Source organism: Zonotrichia leucophrys, chromosome 3 (assembly GCF_028769735.1).
Source record: "Zonotrichia leucophrys gambelii isolate GWCS_2022_RI chromosome 3, RI_Zleu_2.0, whole genome shotgun sequence".
Lineage (NCBI taxonomy): Eukaryota > Metazoa > Chordata > Aves > Passeriformes > Passerellidae > Zonotrichia > Zonotrichia leucophrys.
In genome coordinates, this window is record NC_088172.1 from 92,004,759 (window position 1) to 92,019,527 (window position 14,769).

The 14,769-nt window shown below is 43.1% G+C and overlaps 2 protein-coding genes across 3 annotated transcripts in view; both read right to left on the reverse strand.

Annotated features, from left to right (window-relative positions):
- Positions 1–9,086, reverse strand: part of COMMD1 (copper metabolism domain containing 1) — a 62,023-nt gene extending 52,937 nt beyond the window's left edge. The window contains exon 1 of one of the 2 annotated variants that reach the window (XM_064709265.1): positions 8,715–9,086. In XM_064709265.1, the coding sequence (XP_064565335.1) occupies positions 8,715–9,068 (354 nt within the window). In that variant the 5' untranslated portion in view covers positions 9,069–9,086. Of the gene's footprint in view, positions 1–8,016; positions 8,149–8,714 lie in introns of those variants that run through there. The other variant, XM_064709266.1, reaches the window with a different exon arrangement.
- Positions 9,087–9,173: 87 nt separating this feature from the next.
- On the reverse strand, positions 9,174–14,675 carry CRLS1 (cardiolipin synthase 1). Its single transcript, XM_064709267.1, has 7 exons — positions 14,273–14,675; positions 13,872–14,009; positions 13,314–13,443; positions 12,789–12,874; positions 12,362–12,430; positions 11,955–12,046; positions 9,174–10,462 (listed from the first exon to the last, which is right to left on the reverse strand). The coding sequence occupies exons 1-7, from the start codon at positions 14,555–14,557 to the stop codon at positions 10,351–10,353; spliced, it is 912 nt and encodes a 303-aa protein (XP_064565337.1). The 5' UTR covers positions 14,558–14,675; the 3' UTR covers positions 9,174–10,350.
- Positions 14,676–14,769: the final 94 nt, after the last annotated feature.

Here is a 14,769-nt window from a genome sequence, read left to right on the forward strand (position 1 = left end):
TAATTCAATTAATTTTTCCTGTGGCTTTTGTCTTTTAGTCAATTGGGGGCTACTGCTATTCACTAAACTCCCTGTCATTTGTCCACACGAACTGGACAACTTCATTAGAGCTTTCTGCTCATTATGAGACTTTTTATAGATTTCCTGACATGTCATAAAATGAACAAACCCACTTTCCTTGCCAAGCAAATGTAAATCATAAATGTACCATTTTTTTCTTTGACAGAAAAAGGGAGCTACAAGCATTTTTCTCACTTCAAAAATGTTAAAAATTTGAGCTAAATGAAAAAATAAAAAAGGAATCACAACTAATCCAAATACATAAAATATTTCTGCCATGTGTGACTGTGTAAAACTAAAAGGTACTTATACAAACAGCTTGTCAGAAGAGAATAAAAACCACTCTTGAACCAGAAAAGGCAAAAGGAGTCTGAGAGAACAGCACATCTGACGTGACAGTCTGAAGAGAGACAACAAAGCCATGTGTAAATGTCAGACAAGGAGTAAAAATGTCTGTTGATTACTTGCCTTTCACACAGATACTACTTCAGTGTGTGCCTGTATCTTCAAAACATATTTCATAATCCTGGCATCACAGTTCAGAGAGACTGCAAGGAAAGGAAAGGAAAAACTACCCACCAAGCTGAGGTAGAAATCTTTTGGCAAAGATCCCAAAACATCTCAAACCAAAAAAAATCTAACCTTATTTGGAAAAAAACCCACAGATTTTGCTCAAACTATATTTGTATTGCCACTTTTTACTGTTAGGGAAGAGAGAGAGATGTGAAAAAACATGCTTTCAGAAACCTATTAACATGCACAATGACATGACACAATGACAAAAATATTTTTTAAATAGTTAGAAAAACACTTAAGGCTATAAACTGTTTGGACAAGTTGGCTGTTATGTCACATTTTCTCTGAATAGAATATTTTATGTCTTGTTTTCATGAGATTGTTGCAGTCTATTTTTACTTAGATGAAATCACATATAAACCAGCATTGTAAAGAGGTAAATACAGAATATGCCAAAGAATTAGAGGGATAAAAAATGTATTCCAAGATGACTGTCACCTTTAAAAATTCAACTTGCAGTCCTCAAGCACAGCAGAAAAGCAGATACTGAACTCCAGTGGGAACTGAGAATGAGGAGGGAGTCCCAGGCTTGCTGTACAATTCTAAAACTACCAACTTTATAAAAGATAGAATACTCTGAATTAGATCTTAGCTATCAACCAGAACCAGGTGCTCATGCACAGTAAACAAAGGAAAAGGCAAGTCCAACTTACTTTGTTCAAACAGTCCCATTTTTAAATAGCTGGGTGGCTAAAATAAGTAAAGGAAGATTTGGTTTCCTTGTTTATGACTGGTAAATCCAATGGTAAAAAAATATGGAAAACTACTGTGCTTAAGCTTCAGGTGTTAAGAATACAAACCAAAAATGCCTTCCCCTCAAAACAAACAAACAAACAAACAAACAAGCTGCCAAAACAAAACAAACCAAACAAAAACAACCACACAAAACCAACCAACCAACCAAAGCTCACAAACCAACCAAGCCAGTTTGGTTTTCCCAATAATGAACCCTTGATCCTTCACAATGCAGGCCATCAATGTTCCACTCATTCTTACTTACTCCATAAATGAATCCTCTCCTTAAAATTCACAGTGTAAAAGCATACATTTATAATGATAATTATAGAATTAAAAATGAAGTATTTTAGGCCCTGCCTTTAAATAAAGTGACTCAATTCACCTTGTTATAAAATAAATCATCCCCCAGGGATGATCTTGGAGCCCTCCAGGAAGCTGCAGCTAATCCTGACTGCCCAGGGAGCTCCTGGGGAAACACAGGAGCCACTCAGCAGCTCAAGCTGTCAGATGTTCTCACCTGCCAACTTCTGTCCCATTGGGTTTGAGGACTAAAACATCAGTGGAAAAGGACTTCATGTAACATTTGCAGTGCCTGGTATTTTGTGCCACTAAAGCTTTTCCTTTTTTTTTTTAAATTAAATAAACTATTGAAAAAACAAATGTCATCCAAATGCTGAAGAAGTCAGGCTCCATCATATTTGGTCACCAGACTGGAAGAAATCCAGAGTACAAGCTTCAAACTACAATAATTCTAGCCACACTAGCAGATTCTAGCCATACCATACAAAATTTTTAGTCTTCTCTTCATTTTTTTCTTTCTAATAAGATGTTGGATATACTGCACCCAGTTGCTACACACTAGCACAGTCAAAAATCTAAATTACATCATGCCAAGATTGTAGCTAAGTGTTAAAAGGAATTAAAAATTTCAGATGTTCAGCTTGTAAAAAGGTTGAGTTGTGCCATCCAAATTTCCTTTTCATGCACTCACTGTGAACTTCACTCAAGTGCACACCACACTCCTGCATCTCTGACAGAGTGCTAGTCAATGTGTTAACCACACTCTCTGAAGAAAGAAAGCAAGACAGTAAGGTCTGTTTTCTGCTCAGCTGTGTGGCAGCCTCACATGAGCGCAGGGAGGTTGAAATGAATATTTTTACTTCCTTGACACCATCAGTTGTCTCCTAGAGCAAGCAAGAACTCATCTTCCTTCACACCAGTTGTAAGAGACACCATTTTTAGAGTAGCATTTAATAAAGAATAAAATTTCAGCACTGAGCCTTTCCTTTCTTCTAGTCTTTCTTTATGCATCAAACTGAAGACAAGACAACTCAAGTTCTCCCCTTTTCAGAGTCCCACATTTAAAATAGGAAAGACAGCTCAGAAGTAGTCCAGAAAATCACAAGTGCAGTGAGATGATGGCACTGAGCTTCATTACCCTCTCCATCATTTCCCACACACTTTGGAGAGCAGGGAATGGAGCCTCAGTGGTACTGAAATAAAGGCCCAAAACTACATGTGAAGCCTAAGGGAGTCCTTCTCCCTTTTCAAATATATTCCATACAGCATGTGTTTGATGAATACTAATTAAGTATAGTAAAAGCATTTAATTTGGAATAATGATCTTCAAAGGCAAGATCTGACTCCCTGTTCTTCAATCAGAGTAGACTCTTGTTCAGGTCAAGAGAAACACTGTAGGGATCAGGTTGGAATAATGAATTTCAGCATAACCAATCTATTTCCCTTTCTGTGCATGGGAGTGTCTGTGTGCACACACCCCTCTCTATACACAGAATATGCTGCTCACAGACACACATGTGTGTGTAACTTATGAAATCACAACTGTAGGGTTTAGGGTTTTTTTTGGTTTTTTTTTGAGAAATGAGGTCATTAATGATGAAAGTGCTACGTACTTGCAGAAGTCCTACAAATGCAACAAACTAAACCATATATTTGGATGGGAACGTGGGAATCAGCAGGACACGAAGCACTGCCACCACCAGGGAGTCCAAACTCCTCAGCAGCTGTTCTAGAAGTCCATTACCTGGCAATTGGCAGATTTAAGATCCAGTAGGGCATTCTAAAGCTCAGAGGTAGTGCAGAGGCATCAGACACGAGAGGAGCCAGTGCTGACCTGCCTGCTCTAGAAACACACGGGAGCACCAACCTCCTCAAGTGGGGCACAGCAACCAGATCTCTGCTTGCAGAGATGTAATCACCACTGTAATTAGGAGACAGAGAGAGAGACAGAGATTTCCTTCTTGTTTGGGCAATAGAGAGTCCACCACACCTGTAACAGATCAGTGACACAGATCTGATGACGTTTCTTTAATCTACCACTTTGCCGTAGCTAAGCTTAAAAAAAAGAAAAGAAAAAAAAAGCACTGCAAAAGGTCAGATAAACCATTAAACTTCAGGTGAGCCATTTTCACTGAGGTGGCACAGTCACAGAGTATCAGCATGTCACAATCCCAGATGAAAGGAGCCTTTCTGTCTCAGTTATAGGAAATAGCACTCATTAAATGGACAAGGTAATTGTGGGAGCCCTTTTGTTTCTGTCTGCCTGGAGGATTTACAGAGGTAGCTGAGGTTTGTAATGTACAGGCTCCTTGTTCACAGCCTGTTGTTTAAAACAGTGCTTGTGGTGCAGAACAGCATCACCTCCAAACCCCAGAGCCACCAGCACACCAGCATTAACACCACCTCCTATACATCTCCTCAGGAATCACAGTACCGTGAAAACAACACTGCAAATGTGAGAGGCTCTGACAACACAAATCCCAACTTTTGCAACTTGAGAATTCACAAAAAAGTCATGAAGAAAAATCCCTAATGATGCAGGCACGCTGCTCTTTCTAGCAGACATACCTAAGCAACAAATTGCTGCTGCAGGCAGTGGAGCACTGATCTTATCACTCCTGGCAATGTTCTTCAAACCTGTCACGTTCTGCACCCAGCCTTCCTCTCCACTTCACTGTTTTCAAGCATTTTCCCCCTCCAGTTTATGTGACCTGCCAGCTGTGCCAGCTCCCTTGTGAAGTGAGCACATGCACACCAACCTAAAAGCCAAAATAACTCACATTAAAAACAGTGAGAGAGCTTTGGGATAGTGCCCATGCACATTTTCATCACTGCAATTCAACAGGTGCTAGTTCCAGAAAACATGACATTTTTTACCCTTCTAAGACAATGCTGAAAAAGGGGAAAAAAAGAAATAATAACTGTGGGATTAGAGTTTATACAAGAAAATGTATGCTGTAACACCAGACACTGGTGAGCTGGCAACTGAGCTGTGCTCAGATTAGTGAGCTACATAATAGTGGTGTTTAGCTAAATTAAAAAAAAAATAGCTGTGATTTTATTTAGTTGTTCCAGGCAAACATTAATTCAGAAAATAATGATTTTCTCATGTATGTCCTATTATAACACTACAGACATTCCCCTCCTCACAAAATTCTGTGCAAAGTTATTAATACATTTTCACTTAGCCCAACAACAAACAGAATTATCCATTATATGCTCAGTCATTCACTGGAGTGAAAAGTATAACACTACCTGGGACACATTTCTGGGCAGAAAACAGGGGGACAAGTACTTGTTTTCCTTTTCCCTGAATCAAGAAGAATGAGGTTTTAAAAAGGTTTTATTTTTAGTTGGTAGATGCAGGCACAACTGCAAATCTAAGTGGCTGAAAGCAAGCAGTCTCTCCTATTAGCTCTTCCAAAATTATTTTATCTCAGACTGAAGCTGCTCTCCATCTCAGCCTTCCAGAAGTTTGGACAACTGCAAAATGCTCTGGAGCTCATGACCCAGCCCACACATTTGAGGAATCACAAGGTATCTGAGGAGAGAGAAGATTGGCAACTCTTTTCTCTTATTAAAAAATGCAAGAGGTTATTTATTTTCCCTCAGTTAGCAGAAATTGTTAGCAGAAATGTTTCTGTTAGCAGAAATCCTTGCTGCAGAAGCAAAGGCCTTTATCCTCCAAAGCTGAGGGAACCTTCCAAATGTTCTTCTGCTCTTTTCCCATGAGGGCAGGTCCCTGTTATAAGTTGTCTCTTCCATGTCAAACAGGGGTAAAAATGCTTTGGAAACCCCTCTTGAGGTCACAACAGCAACTTTATAGGGAAAGGGCTGCAGTCCCTAGCAGGAGGGTGACAATCTTTAGGGACAATACATTTATATGCTGGATTTCAAGCTCTTATTATTATTTATATAATGTTATTTAAAAATAGAAATATATTTAACAATTAATATAATATAATATAATATAATATAATATAATATAATATAATATAATATAATATAATAATATATAATAATATATAATAATATAATACAATAATATTAGATTATTATTATATTATTATAGAATAATATAATTAATTATAATTAATATAATTATTTATATAATTTAATTAATATTATTAATTATTAATTAAAATTATATAATTTAATTAACATTAATTATAAATTACATAATTAATTATAATTAATCCAATATATAATATAATATAATATAATATAATATAATATAATATAATATAATATAATATAATATAATATAATATAATATAATATAATATAATATAATATAATATAATATAATATAATATAATATAATATAATATAATATAATATAATATAATATAATATAATATAATATAATATATTGTCTATATACCATTCACATATCAGGATATTTATTACAGATGATAACTTCCTCAGTATTTGTCCAAAAAAATAAGAAACAAACAGAACAACAAACAAAACAACTTACAAATAAAATATAAGTTCTACTCCTCATGCTGAAACGTTTATTATTATTTAGCCTACGTAAAGTTTGTTCCAAAGCAGAAGACTTTAAACGCAGCAGGAAAGGATCCCGTTCAATAAATGCGAGAGGTTACTGCCACCAAAAGGAGAACAGCGGGATTACTCCACATGGAAATGAACTATGACCGGTGGACTAATACTGTAAATTAAACTTATGTAAGAAGCAGACAAATTTAGTGTCTTAATCAGGATGAAATAACCTTTGAAAAACGCCAAAAAACTGGGGGTGAGAATTCACAAAAGCTGCTCTCCCCAGCTTCTCAGTGCTTTGCAGCCTTCAGGGACAGGAGGCTGGGAAGGATGAAGGCAGAGGGCAAAAAACAATTAAATGAACATTGAAATCATATGTTCTCCAGGGCCAGCCTTCCTAGGGCTTTGTCCTGCCTTCCAGGATTCTCCACACCAGAAATCAGATTTTTTTTAAAGTCAATTTAATAAAGAAACATGATTTCATTACAAAATAAATGTGACATTTTAGAAAGAGGTTGGATGATTCATGCATATTCAGCAGATGAATGGGCAGCAAAGGAAACAGGTGGAAGAAGTAGATCATAATGACATCTTTCCTAAACATAAACCCAGCACTACTCTCTGTATAATCCAAGGGGAGAAAAATGTAAATTTTTTACTGCTACAGTAAAAATGACAGACTTTTTATTAATCCACATGCTTTGCACAGGTGGAATGCAGAGAGGTACTGGGAAGTCCTTCACCTTGTTTAAGCTCAGATCAGTGAAAGCAAGAGGTGATTTATGGCCCAGATCCATGTTCACTGCCTAGAAGACACCAACACAAATTAAGTCACAGGGGCAATGAACCTCTGCTTCCAGACTTTGCCATCCTGCTGTTTGCTCCCCTTCCTCCACCACCCAGAGGAAGGACAAAATAAAACCACAAAAAGGTAACAAAGACAAATTTTCCCCTGGTTTTTGTAATTATAGAGGTTTTTCACAATCAAGTATCAAAACTGGAATAAATAAGCTCAGAAATTCACATGGCAACTGACAAGGAAGGGAAAAGGCAGATCTTGCAGTAAGTTTTGCTTCTTCAGGTGCTGAGGAGACACCAGCACCCAAGAGGGGCATCCAAAGATGCACCAAGATGTTGTAAGCACAGAGGTCACTTTTGAATTTTGCTGCTAACAGCAAATACAGTGTGACACAAAAACCCTCCAGGTTTCGAGTCAGGGAGATACTAAAAGGGGAAGATCAGTTTAAGCCTCCCTACTCCCAAAGCACAGTCCCAGTATCAACCATCCCCCCCAAAACTGGCAGGTGTGAAGGAAAGAGGGCCCTCAGAGTGACCAGAAGGCCAAGGGGCTCTTTTAGGATGCTCTAGAGCACAGATCCTATAAGGATCCATAGAACTTGGTGTCACTTTCACTAGAAAAAAGCCCACAGAGCCCTGAAGGAATCAGTTTTTAGGATTCCACTGCAGGCTTCTCGGGGCACCACATGAATCTGATCATTAAGTAAACCACAGAACCTTCATAAAGGCACAAAGTGAGTGACATGATCCTCATCAAACTCCAAATCTCTCAATTCTGTTTAAAACTACGGACCACGTTTATAAATGTGGCCAATCCAAGCGTGCATTTACCCACAAGGTGGCAGCGGCCATCCAAGGATTCAGCATCTGGAGGCTCCCTGAGCCCATGCAGCTCTCGGGAACTACACAATGCTTTGAACGGAGACCAAAAAGCTCCACTGTGGGGAAAAAGACCTCTTCCCTTGCACAAAAACCAAAATCTGCTGACTAAGTAAACTGGCTTGCCTCATGATTGGTGGTGCCTTTTGTTTTACTTACAAGAAAGCTGCAGTTCTCCTCAGAGAGGAACAGGTTCGCGCTCCCGGGAGCACAGACCCGAGTGCCGCCGCTCCCTGCACAGCGCGGGCCTGAGGGGCTGCGGCTCCCGAGGGGCTCCCAGGGAGCCGGGGCACAGGACGGCGGAAGGAGCGGAGCTTTATGGGATCCAACGTAGGGAACCACGGAGCCCCGCACAGCCCCATCCCCAGCAGCCGCACCCTGTGCCTGAGAGCAGTGTCCAAACGCGGTCCATAAAGGAACCACGGAGCCCCGCTCCCGGCCCCACACAACCCCATCCCCAGCAGCCACACCCTGTGCCTGAGAGCAGTGTCCAAACGCTGTCCATAAAGGAACCAAGCCCCGCTCCCGACCCCGCACAGCCCCATGCCCAGCAGCCACACCCCGTGCCTGAAAGCACTGTCCAAACGCTTCCTGAGCCCTGCCAGGCTGTGCTGTGCCCTGGGGAGCCCGTTCAGCGCCCAGCCCTGTCCCGGTGCAGAACCTTTCGCTGATATCCAACCAGCCCTCCCGTACACAGCTCCAGGCCGCTCGGGGATGGAGCCGGAGCTGTCACCGCGGGCAGGGCAGGGCAGAGCTCCGAGCCCTGCACCCCGAGCCCCCCGGAGGAGGGGATGCCGGACACCGGCGGGAATGCTGCTTCCCCCGCACCTCGGCCCCTTTCCCCCCGCCGCCGGTACCTGCAGCAGGCCGCCCATCTTGGCGCGCAGGGCGCGGAACTCGTCCGGCGTCGCGTCGGGGTAGAGCTGGGCGCGCAGCAGCTCCTCGGTGATGCCGGCGGTGCCGTGGAAGGCGGCCTGGGCGATGCCGCTCAGCAGCGCGCTCAGCGGCCTGCAGCCCTCGGGCGGCGGCGGCTCGGGCGCCGCCATCGCGGGCAGGGCGCGTCCCCGGTACGGCGGCCGCGAGGGGCCAGAAACGCTCCCCGAGCCAGTTCCAGTTCCATCAACCAGAAGCTGGCAGCAGCCAGCTGGGTGCGTACAATGAATATTCGCTTTTTGAGCTGCTTTGGGCACGGAAAATACTCCACTACTCATGTAGGTTAAGGAAAGGTCCACCCTCTATCCTTTGCTGAAAGATACAGGGTTTACCATTAAAGACAGGGCCAGTTAAAACAAAGGTACTAATAAAGACCAAGTGTTTTCTCTGTGCACCATTTTATACAAGTTTCAATATAAAGAAAACATTAAAATACTTCATCTATACAAACACACTGTCACAAAAGAGACGGTGTGCTCTTCTACAGAAAGTTTTCTTGGCTAATACAACAATAATACAGTGGTATTATTTACCTCCTGATTTCAGTCATTGAAACCCTTCATAGTTGTACTTTTTTATGACATAAAAGAAAAATCACGTTGTTCACAAAGAGAAAATATGAGTTTATGATCAACTTGACCTGTTCTGCCTTGCTCTTTCTTCAGTAGAGAACAGGCAAATAACAAACTGTCCTTGCATGAGGGGGAGCACAGAGTACATCTTGAAGCTGGAAGCACAGGAAGAAATAACAGCAAACACATCTAAAATTTCTTCCACTGTCTCCATTCATTTGGACAGTATTTTAAATGTCCTCTTCAGCCAGTGGTATTGGGATTAAACAAGATCTTTAGAAGCTCTATCTGGAGATATAGGAATTTCTTTCAATCACTAGGATGAGAAACTGAACTCCATTTGGGCACAGGCTCCTCACAGCACCGCTGACCTTTCTCAAAAACCCTGAGTACAGTTCATCATTGTTCATCTTCAAAAAGAAAAGGGAGCAGGGTAGGAACTCTTCATGGTTTATCAGTATCACTCATGGAACATAAAGCAAAATTTCTCTCTGCTTTGAATTTCTGAAGACACTGTCCCTCGATGACATGCTTCCTTCTGCTGCAGCCTGAGGTGAGTCATTAGGTCCTAATGGGCAGTGCTGGTTTATTGACAGGCTGAGGTACAAACTTGCTCTTGTGTTGCCTTTTCTTCTCAGATCCCAGTGTACTCAGTGCCTTGCATGAATATGGCAAAAGGAATCTGGTGCCAAGTGTGTGTCTTGACTTCAAAACCAGCATAAAATTACTGAGAATGCACATGGCAGCAGCAAGTAACCTGTGTTTTTACTAATTATTTATTTGGTTTTGTAAACAACCCCATTTTTTCAGGAAATTAAAAATACATCAAAAAGTCTGTCTCTACATATATACACAGTACATGTTCAAATTTCACTTCATTGTGATGCCATGGTTTAAGCAGAAAAACAAAGAGTGCTTTGATCCAAAACTCAGCTGCAATACCACCACCTCTGGGGGCACAGCACCTTCCTGCCTTTCCAGGAACACTTCACCTTTGATCACCTGGACCACTCCACTTGTTCTTGATCACCTGGACAGTTTTCCTGCCATAGTGGTAATAGCTGTAGCCAGATGTCACCGTTGTGAAAGCTGTGATGCACCTTTGGGGAAAAGAGTTCCTCTAAGTCATGGGGGTCTATGGACAATAGAAAAAGTGCCTCTCTTTTTCCTTTTTCTTTTCTTTTAGCATCTGTTTATAACTACAGTCAGGAACTATGCTCCACACAAATGCAGCTTACAGTTTATAAGCTGAAATTCAGGGCTATGGGGAGGATTAGATAAACAAAGGCTCTGCCATCCAGGGGTAAGCAGCGTGCTTCAGTGGAACTGCATACCAGGAGAAATTGTCACCACACCAGCACTTGCTTTAGAGAAGGGAAAACAAAAGATTCAGCATTTGCAGCCTATATAACTTTTACCAACTTGAGAACTGACAGATGTGAGAAACCATTCCTTGGCAGTGTGAGCAGGGAGCATTCAAACCACTCAAGACTCGAACTTACCATTTTCACCAAGTCCCAAAGCTAAAGAACAAATTCCTGCTTCAGCCTCTTTCGTTTCCCTCCCAGACCACAGGTATCCCCAAATGAGCAGTGCTCCTGTGAAAGGCTGACACCACCCTGAGGTCACTGCCACAGCCCTGCCTGCCCCTTTGCTCCTGCTGCCCTCCCTGAGCACTGCCAGGGAGTTCCTGAGAGCATTCACACTACACCCTGGCAAATTACACCCAGAGGCAACTCTAGATTTTGTCTTACCACCAGGATAAAAAAACCACAGACTGTTAAGATCAAGGTTCATTCATAGTTCCTTAAGCACTTCTTGGTTTGGGTTGGTGGTTTTGGTTTCTTTGGTTTGGTTGTTTTGTTTTTTTTATTTCCCTAGAAGAAAAGTAACACTGGATTTTGTACTACTTTAAGTTACTAAGTAATTCTGACATCTGCTGTTTCAGAACTCTTTGTTCTGAACTTTTGCCAAACAGCTCAGGAAAAATAACTGCACTCTAACAGATGCAGCCAGCTGCAGTTCAGAGCTCAATGAGAGCAGAGGGAACAGCATTTTTTAAGGAGAAAAGTTCCTTTATGCCTGTTCTTATCCCATCCCTCTCCTTCCTTCCTAAAGTCTAGCAGGAATCACCATTTCTCCATGTGCTTTTCAAACAGGCTGCAGAAACCTGGATTTCAAGACAGCAGGTACTGTATAAAGCAAAAATAAGAATGGCTATTATTGCTGATCCCAAGGTTGCTTGCTCAAGGACACTTCTGGCATGAATAAATGAGGAATCCATGCAGCCTTTCTTCCTGCTCCTTTTTTCTCCACTGATCTGGATTTATGTTTTGCCTGTGTACACCATGCCTACCCCAAAGACTTGTTTCTAAGCTAATATGCCTGGATCTTATCTAGTTTCATTAAGTACCAATAAATATCTATCTCTGGTGTCATTTAAGACTAAAGGTGTAAAAATTCAAGCATATGGGCCTATTGCATCTTCTGGGCACAGAAGATTTTTTTGTTCCACATAAATTAATCTTAATTACCAGTTTCCTTAGGAGCACATTAAATTATCTGGGGAAAAAGATGTAAGATATCAGTTACCATAATGTTTGCAGGTATACGCTGTCCACATAATTGAAAACAGGTGCTGCTAGAGAAGCCGCCACCAAAATCAGCTGAACTGCTGTGTTCATCTGAGAAAAGCAAAACAGGAACTGTGAGCAACTTGAAGGAGTAAAAGGAGTACCAACACACACTTGTATTACTGCTTTAAGGATTAGTTTACATAAAGAAAATTTATTTAGAGACTTTCTTAAAATAAAGCATCTTACTCTCCAAATTAGCATGTGCTCTGACACAGCATAGCTGAAAATCTTTCAGGATCCAGGTATAGTTGGTACTATTTTGAAACTGTACTCAGCAGCAGTGGTAAATTATCCCCACCCTCCAAACCACACAATGCTCCAAGTACCCAGGAGTTATCTTTTGTAACGAGTTATTGCTCTTACCTTGCTGATAAATGTTGGTTTTAATTGTGCAGTAGCATAACAGGGGTTAAAATACCTACTCAGGGTTCTCTGTTGGGGGAGAAAAGAGGGAAAAAAATGCAGCCCTTGTACCTTCAATCTGATATACCTGTTCACATGATAAAGAAAGAGCAACTGTAGCACTGAAGAATTACACTGCTCTTTTATAAGACTTATTACTACAGCACACACAGGAAAAAAGTTATCAGTAGCTCTGACTTATCTTTACAAACCATATTTTATTAAAACACTGCTCTGCTCTGAAATCTATTTGGCAAAAGAACAAGCATTACATCTTGTAACCATCAAGCCTCAAGATGACAAATCTCTTGGTCACAACTTAGCTATTAATTAAGCTTATTCATGTATTTTTTGTTATGATTAGACACTTTTGATGCTGTGCACTCACCGGTGGAGAAAGAGTTTTGTATCGCACGTAAAAGACGGCAGCAATGAGCGCCGCGTCCCGCAGGATGATCATGGAAGTCAGGGGAACTGCAAGGCAACACCAGCCAGTGAAAAACTGCCCATGATTAAAGGTAAAACACAGCCAAAAGAGCAGGAAATTGGAAGCAAGATGAAATAACCACACCCAAATTCTCTTGAATGAGTTCTGTACATTACTGGGGATGTTTAACAGAGCTCCTGAAAGGGTTTAAGCTGAAGCCTTAAAACAATCCAGTCCATGAAAAACGTTATAGAGCTACTATTATTGCTTTAAAGAAAGAGCACCTAGAAATGGCAGTGCATGCCATTTTGTATGTGGCAGCACTTGCTTTCTGTGGGGTCCCTGTGGAAGTGCTTAATGGGAGCAAAGGGCAAAGCAAGAGTTCCAAGAGATACACAGTTTTCCTTTTAGAAACACCAGAAGTGTTGCTACAGGCAAACCGACCTTCCTTACCTCATCTAGAGCACGCAAATGACATTTCCTCACCTGGGATAAGGTTTGCACAAGTTAGGCTCACATAGAGCACACTGATGAGGATTTTATCTGCCAGGGGATCGAGAGCACTTCCCAGTGCTGATTTCTGATTAGCCCAGTTCCGTGCAATAAATCCGTCCAACTAGGAAAACCAAAATTAAATTGTTCTCTGTTAGAAGGGTATGAACCATAACAGCTCATGTACGCTACTTTAGAGATATTTAATGAATGACATCAGGTAAAACAGCGAGTTTAACTAGGATAAAATGTCATACATCTTAGCTGATACTTGTATCATTTAACAGACCAGCAGGTGCACAAGCACGGAGTGGCCAATGCCCACCCAGGGCTGGTCAGGGAGTCCAGACATTCCCCTTTCCTCCATTAGCATTAAGTCCCCTTCAGGCACCTGCAAATTCCCTTTGCAGCACCACAAAGGATATACACAGCATTCCTAGAAACTAACAAATCTAAAAACAAATCCTAGAAAACAAAACATCTGTTTTGTCCGTTTCCATTCTGCACAGGAGTCTGTTCCAACGCCCCCAAAGCCCTTCCAAGCCAACATACCAGGTCTGTCACGCCAGCCAGGACAAACACACCGAGGGCAACGTTGAAATTCTCTTCAACAATCAAATAGCCCAAAACTGGCGCCAGACCCATTCTCGCCATGGACAGGATATTTGGGATAGTCCAGGGATTTTCATACTGTAAAGCAAGAAACGAAAAAACTTCAGGGCAGGAACTCAAACCCCGCCTTGGCACGTAACAGAGTTTTAATCGCTACAAATACTTTTTCCGCTTAACTAGCCAGAAAGCCGGCAAAGTTCTTGGAAGCAGCGCGCTGCTTTGGCGAGGCGCACGGCCTCGACCTGCTAAACATTAACTTTGCCTCGGGCAGGAGAGCGCCGGGTGTGACACGGCTTAGCCCGCCCGGCTTCCCCCGCCCGTCCCCGCCGTCCCCCACGTACCAGCTCGGCGTAGGGCCCCGCCGCGCCGCGCTCCTGCCGGGGCTCGGGCGGGGCGGCCCCGCCGCTCAGGAGGCGCCAGGCGGCGGCGGGCGCGCGCAGCAGGCGCGGGAGCCCCGCGCAGGCGGGCACGCACGAGACGCCCCCGCCGCGCCGCGCCTCATTTCCCGCCGCCGCCGCCGAGCCGGGCCGGCCGCCCAGAGGCCTCGCTCCGCCGCCCGGCCGCCTCGGCGCCGCGCCGCGGAGGAGCCCCCAGGAGCCCCTGCCCAGCCAGGCGGCGGCCAGCATGGCGCGGCAGGAGCGGCGCGGGAGAAGCGCTGCGGGAGAGGCGCTGCCCGCGACCCCTACGCGCGCGGCCGCGCTGCCCGCGGGAGCGCGCGGCCTCGCGCCATCCGCGCCGCGGGACTGAGCACGGCGCGCCAGCCGCGCGCGGCGCGTGTGCCGCGAGCGCTGCCGGGGACGCGCGACCTTTTGCGGCGCTTTGCGTCAGCCCCGCCCCT